This window comes from Podarcis erhardii (genome assembly GCF_964252035.2).
Source record: "Podarcis erhardii genome assembly, chromosome: 2".
Lineage (NCBI taxonomy): Eukaryota > Metazoa > Chordata > Lepidosauria > Squamata > Lacertidae > Podarcis > Podarcis erhardii.
Window position 1 is genome coordinate 77,470,126 of NC_138498.1, and position 6,945 is coordinate 77,477,070.

Consider the following 6,945-nt stretch of genomic DNA (forward strand, 5'->3'; position numbering starts at 1 on the left):
TATTTTGGTATGAGCTTCAGGAATTAGTCAGTACAGTACTGAAGTTGTCAGATGGCTTGCTGCTGCAGTCTCAAAGATATACTAGCTTGCACTTCGTAAAATATTTTGGGTGTGCCTTCAGTTTTCTCATCATGCAGTGGAAAGATTATCACTGTAGCTGACAATAATGTAGTTTACCCACCAGTGTATTAAACCTAAGTGCATTGGCTGAATGTTGTTGAACACAAACATTTTTTTAGCCTGACTGGCCTGATGTTTGGCAGAAGCATGGAGCAGAATATAAACATGCAACTGAAGATGTAGTATCACTGTGAAATCCTTAAATGCTTTATTTTGTTTCATTGTGGCCATTTTGTTTCCACCTCATTGGAGCTTTTTTATTGTTGTTGGATTCGTTTTAAAGAATAGAAAGAAGTTTAAAATGGAGGTTTGATATGTAAAACTCTTATCATGGATTCTTCTTAATGTGGGGGAAATGTAATTTTTTTGCCCTTATGAGTAAAAAAATAATTTGAATGTGCCTGGACAATTCCTGCTAAAATAACTAAAGCCAGAGATAACTGAACTAGCTTCCTAGGCCTGGACTGAAATAATTGGTCCCACAAGTGGAAGTTGGCACAACTGGACTTTACCCTCCCCCCCCCATGTGTCCCCTAGATTGGCTCAGGTGGGTCAGGATAATGCCCAGAATAGTACTTGGGAGAAGGAGAGTGGAGATTATTTCATCAAGCAAGCAGAAATGCTTTTGCTGATGAAGCTATCATGATATCACTATGTTGAAACCCTTCCCTAGTGGTTACAGTTAGGCCTTGGGTGTGCTCGTTCCCCTAACCAATAAATACAAAACCCAGAATAATTTGTGCAAAACAGTCAACACTAAAAAACAAATATTCACAAATTAAATTATGAAAAGTTGCTCAATGCACATGATTTATGAAGGCTGCTTGGTTGCTGAAGGTGGCCCAATTTGGATTTTGCCTGGTGCAGCTTCTCTTTTCATCTGAATCTCTCCTCAAGATCAACTTATTTTATTATTCTCTACCCTAACCTTTAACCCAAGGGTGAGGAACTTTCCCCTCCTGTCAGTGTCATCATTTGCTCACTGGTTACAGAAAGGTGGTGATAAAGGTGGAATAAAGACCACACAGTCCTTCAAGTTTAGCTGTGGTATGCCTCTGATTAGAATTCCTAATAGTGTGCAATTCTACTCAGATGAAAGCTTTACGGGGTTTTATGAAGTTAGTCTCAAATAACTACAGAGGATTTTTGTAATAAAAAAATACAACAGCCAGTACAGCTACTGTTCTGGAAAGCAAATTAAAATAATTACTTTCTGACTTCAGGATGCTACACACCCACACACATATGGCAGAAGCCTACTAATTTTTTTCTTGGACAGGTGGGTAAAATATTTCTTTTCTCCAAGCCATACAAACAGGAGGAGAAGTAAAAAAGGGGAAAACAAGAAATCAGTTTATCTGTCACAAGTGACTAGGGCCCTGTGGGACTTGACATCTTTCTGCAGGGCCTACAAGACAGAGCTGTTCCACCAGGCCTTTGGCCAAGGCACAGCCTGACCCCCTCCTTTGGTAATTCTTCACAGAACCCTAGCCCAATGGTTGCCATCAATTTGATTTGAACTGATTTTATAATGAATTGATTTTAGAATGCTGTATTATTTTACTGTTATTAGCCGCTCAGAGCCCAACTTCGGCCGGGTAGGGTGGGATATAAATAAATTGTTGTTGTTGTTGTTGTTAAAATGAAATTGTTCTGAAATGTCATATACTGAGGGAAGGAGCACTTTGAAAAACCACAAAAAAGGAAAGGAACTGGAAGGGGGCAAATGGATGGGAGGGAGGAATGGGAAAGCTTCCAGAGCAGTGTTAGAAACTGAGGTACGTTTAGGCACACTTTTTTATAACAAGAATACAAAGCTGAAAATGAATGAACTGCAGCGAAAATATTAAGTTCATTTTTCACACGGTCTAGTCCTTCCCCTGCCCACCCCCCTAATATTCTTTAGAGGGTCTCTTCTCCAGTCTTCAGAGAGTAACTGGAAGTGAGGAGGCAGAAAAAGATTCTTCTTTCCTTCCACTCTGCAGTTTTAATCAGAACTGCACCCAGAGCTCAGAAACTGCTCACGCTAATGAAATACCCTATCACAAAATGTGCCTAGAACAATGGGAGTTTCAAACACTGTTCAGGTGGTGTCAAGGGCTACATAAAAGGAGACCAGGGGCCACCTACCCACCTGCATTGTAGTCTTTCCCCATCCCTGATTTGCCCTTCTACTGTGGATTGTAAGACCTCTGGGCAGGAACCATGTTACCTTAGTGTGCTCAGCACACTATCAGTACTGAACAAATGCCAAACAGTGGTGGTCTTGTGGCCTGGTCTAATGATCACCCTATGCATAGTAGGTCCAGCACAGAAAAGGAGCAGAGCTAAAGATTTGTTCTTGGCAAGTCTAGGTTAATGCATACTGCTAAAGATTGATGACATTTGGAAGCCAAGTGACTTGCGCACACAGGGACGGTCACCTTGATGACATACATGTAGCCATGTGCATGCCAGTGCGACCAAGCACCCCAACACAGTGTGTTCCTACTCATCCACTCAATAATAATAATAATAATAATAATAATAATAATAATAATAATAATAATTTATTTATACCCCGCCCATCTGGCTGGGTTTCCCCAGCCACTCTAGGTGGCTTCCAACAAAAGATTAAAAATACATTAAAACCCCAGTCATCAAAAACTTCCCTAAACAGGACTGCCTTCAGATGTCTTCTAAACGTCAGATAGTTGTTTATTTCCTTGACATCTGACGGGAGGGTGTTCCACAGGGCAGACGCCACTACTGAGAAGGCCCTCTGCCTGTAGCCTCTCAGTGAGGGAACCGCCAGAAGGCCCTCCGCGCTGGACCTCAGTGTCCGGGTTGAATGATGGGGTGGAGATGCTCCTTCAGGTATACTGATACACCTGATGCATCTATATATGCCTCTCTGCTGCTTTTTCTTTCTTCAGTATGACTATGCCTCTTTGTGAAAGAACGCTTCTAGAGCATAGTACTGAATTTTTAATCCTCATTTTTTTATTTGACATAATCCATATGATAAACCTCTAAGGGAAATTGCTTGTTTGCACACTGAATGTTATTTTTATGCATTTTTTTCTAAATATAACAAATTAGATCAAATATTTGATGAACAAAGGATAACTGTGTGATTTATCAGTGTTTTCGGTTATAACTGAAGATTGCCTCCTGTTTTGATAGACACCTGAGTTTTCAAATGTGTCTTTTCCTCTTACAGCGGGACTGTCATAGCTGTTGGTGTTTCCATATTCGTACTGTTTGTGGTGACCATCATTTTCTGCTTCACCTGTTCATGTTGCTGCCTGTATAAAGCATGCCGAAGACAACCACGGCGTAAGCATGGTTTATTTTTTACCTTCTCTTAGTAAAGAAAGGAAGAAGGCTGTTCTAACAAGAAATTATTCATGACTCATAACTTTTTTTAAAAAAATAGTGCTGTCTAGTGCCATGTGTAATTTTGGGATGTAGCTGCAGAAAGCAATTCATGTTATTTAGACACATCAAGAGCCAGTTTACCTCAGCAGCATTTTGGACTTGATGCCAACAAACAGTTATGGTAGGAATTGTCTAAATATCTGAACAACCAAATAGCCATGATTTTGTAAAGTGAATCAAATATGCAGGCTGAGTTCAGCTAAACTGTAGTATGTTCAGAACATAATCCTGCAAGCACAACTGTACTTCCTCTCCCCTCCCCTCCTGTCAAATCTGCTCTGGGGTTTCCTCAACGCCTGGAGCAGATTTGGGGTGGTGCAGGGCAGGGAGTGCAAAAGGAGGATAAGTTCTGATGTGCTTGCAGAAGTCATTCCACATGCCCTGTGTCGTGTCTGTTTGTGTCTCTTAGGAGGACTAAGAAATTCGTGTGTGAGGGGAGGGTGAGCTTCATCGCTGTTCACCTCAGGAATGTAGTCGGAATAGCTTTAGAATGCAGTTGGTGGCAGTTGAGTTTACAAAAAATGAAAAAACAGGGAGCAAAGGGATTGTTTAGAAATATAATCATCTTCCTTCATGTGCTGATTGCTTCCCTGGCACTCTTCCCATGTCTTACAGCTATCGTGACCACAACTACAGCCACAACTCTGGTGCAGGTGCCATATCCTCAGCAGCCTGGGATGCCACCACAAGGTTACCCTGCAGGGATGTATCAAGGATATAATCCTCTGCCAGTGCAACCGCAGCAGGGGATGCCAGCAGCACCCTACCCAACACAGTACCCTCCACCTTACCCCACACAGCCTGCAGGACCACCACCCTACCATGAAACCATGGCAGGTAAGCAGAGAATCTGTTGAGAAGAACGGGGTGCTTTGTCTTGCACCCCCAGCTGCAGGAGCTGGGGTGTCTGTGGGTGTTTTTATCTGGAGTCTTGAAGTGGAGCAAATACAAGGTTTCTGAGAGGACATGAACCATTAATATGCTCATTCTACTTCTTAGCTTATTTTTTCTAGTTCTTTGCTATTTCATCAAGGTTTCCACCAACCAAGTTCTCATTCCATGCTCCCAAGATTTCTTGACACGAGGACAACAACGTACCCCTTGATGTGCTATTTAATATCTGAGATTGGTGATCCTTGGTTGGGGCTTGTATATTTACTGTATTATGCTATCGTTGGCTGCAGAGTTAATTGGAATCTTATCCTTTTGTGTGGCGAGGGGGCAGGGGGCAGGCAATTATATTAGATTCTCTGCTGACTTCTATAAAAAGTGATCTTTATTACTGCATAACCTTTCCTGGCATTATATTACACCAAATTTCCTGGTGATGGTGACCTCTGAGCAAACTTAGGAACCTAACTAAAGCATGTTTCTGTACCATTAAACTGCCAAGTTTGTCAGTTTTTGCCTGTTGTACTGGTGGTATCAAATATGCTGGCATAATGCCGTACTGGAGCAACTGTGGCCAGTGGTGGAGGAAGGGGAGCGCGGGGGATGTGGTCCGCCCCGGGTGTCATCACCGAGGGGTGTGTGTGACAAAAAGAGTCTTTTTAAAAAATAAAAAAATGGGCTCACAAAACTTTTTAGGGGTGACATGGTGGCTTAGGCGCCTGCAGGTTCCATGCTGCCTAAAAAGGCAGCGTGGTAGTTGTGTCTGCTTACTGCCTCTCCCTCAGCCTCCCTGCAGCTGAGGGGGAGGCGGCAGAGAGGCTCCAAGCATTGGAGAGGCTCGCCCCGCCACCACGGGTAGATTGCCCCACCCCACAGGTGGCTCACCCTGCCCCCAGCTGCAGGACACGCCCCAGCATCAGGCACCCAAGCAACTAGCTACGCCACTGACCGTGGCATCCCTCAGTCTGCTATGCCAGTCTGCTATGCTGGCATCTTAGTCATTCCGCAGCAGCAGGGCCCAAATGTACAATCCTGTCCTCATTTTATAGATTGGTCAGGAATCTAATCACACTGAGCAGTATACCTGTACAGACACTCAGCTTTGGGTTACCCTTAAAAGCATGTAAGGACAGAGTCAGTTTTGTCATAAGAGACCCCTGCTTGAACTTCCATTGTTTTTAAGAGATATGTTCTCCTTTAAAGGAAAAGAACTTTTAAAAGCTACATTCTGCTTTGAAGATTTTACTGATGAGGCTGAAAGTCCTTCTGGAGCTCACAGAACAGTAGATTCTCTGAGAGTGCTCGTAATTAGCCCAGGAAAAAGCATAGTATAAAATATATCTTTAAAATGTTGTCTTGTTTTACAGCTGGAGCTGCTGCAGTTCAGCCACCTTATAACCCAGCATACATGGATCCTCCGAAGCATTAACTTCAAATGGATTTACTGCTCTGTATCTGCGCAGAAGCCTTTTCAAACAGAATCTATATTGTGGCATTCTTTCTAAAAATACTACTCTGATGCAGGTGGGGTAGAAACCCTGACAGTGTTTGTTTGCTTTTTAATGCCTTGAGCACCACAAGAAAAAAAAGATCTATCACCTGGATTTGTTTTCCTATATCTCAATTTAAATTGTTGATAGTGTCTAAAAAAGACAACTTCAGAGTAGGAGTCATGGATATGCCATACAATAATTTGAAGTCTAGTGAAATGGAGTCGTTGATAAGACGAGTAGCAACAAGTGTCTGCTACCATGATTTTGCCATTAATTGTTAATGCTTATACAATGAGAGGTGTACCTCAACAAAATCAGTGTAAAACTGGATATACTTTTTCCAGTTAACTATTGCAAATAAGATCTAATGAAAAGAAGTAAGAGAAATAGTACTGAGTAGAATGTTTTGGTTTATTGGCAAGAAATAGTGTGAGTTGTTAAAGAAAACTTTTCTGTATTTGGGCAGCAATTGCATAGTCACTTGCTTCATTATGCTTTCACAGTTTTAATTTCAAGCATGTCAGTTTCATAGGTAACTTTCCTTTGTCTAATATTCCAGTTTCTTCTTTCCTCAAAACAACAACAACAACAACCAAAAGTACTGTACCACTGCATGAATGTGGTTGAATGAGATCATTAATCATCTTAACATGTCAGACCTGCAGAACAATGTTAGGCTTAGTAGGCTTAGTAGAAGAGCTGGATATAAATACATAAATATTGTATTCTCCTGTTCTGATTCTAATGTTCCTGTTGAGAGTGCCAGCCAAACATGCCTTCTTCCTCCGTGTATAAGGAAGCTTAGGCATTCCACCCTGCCTCTCCTTTTCATTATTTTTCCTGTCTGGCAGTTCAACATTCCATGTGTACTGAGCATGCTCATAAGGAAACCCCTACAGCATCAGACCAAAGACTTGTCTAGCACAGCATTTTGTTTTCTGTAGCCAACCAAATGCCTATGGGAAGCCCACAAGCCACAGTAGTATTCTCCTACTCATGATAGTGCAGGAACTGGTATTCT

At 42.0% G+C, this 6,945-nt stretch overlaps 1 protein-coding gene across 2 annotated transcripts in view; it reads left to right on the forward strand.

Annotated features, from left to right (window-relative positions):
- The window catches only part of SHISA5 (shisa family member 5), a 32,227-nt gene extending 25,706 nt beyond the window's left edge, over positions 1-6,521 (forward strand). For both annotated transcript variants that reach the window (XM_081848591.1, XM_081848590.1), the window contains 3 exons: positions 3,323-3,438; positions 4,156-4,377; positions 5,799-6,521. In XM_081848591.1, coding sequence (XP_081704717.1) covers positions 3,323-3,438; positions 4,156-4,377; positions 5,799-5,860 — 400 coding nt within the window. In that variant the 3' untranslated portion in view covers positions 5,861-6,521. The remainder of the gene's footprint in view (positions 1-3,322; positions 3,439-4,155; positions 4,378-5,798) is intronic.
- The last annotated feature ends 424 nt before the right edge of the window (positions 6,522-6,945 follow it).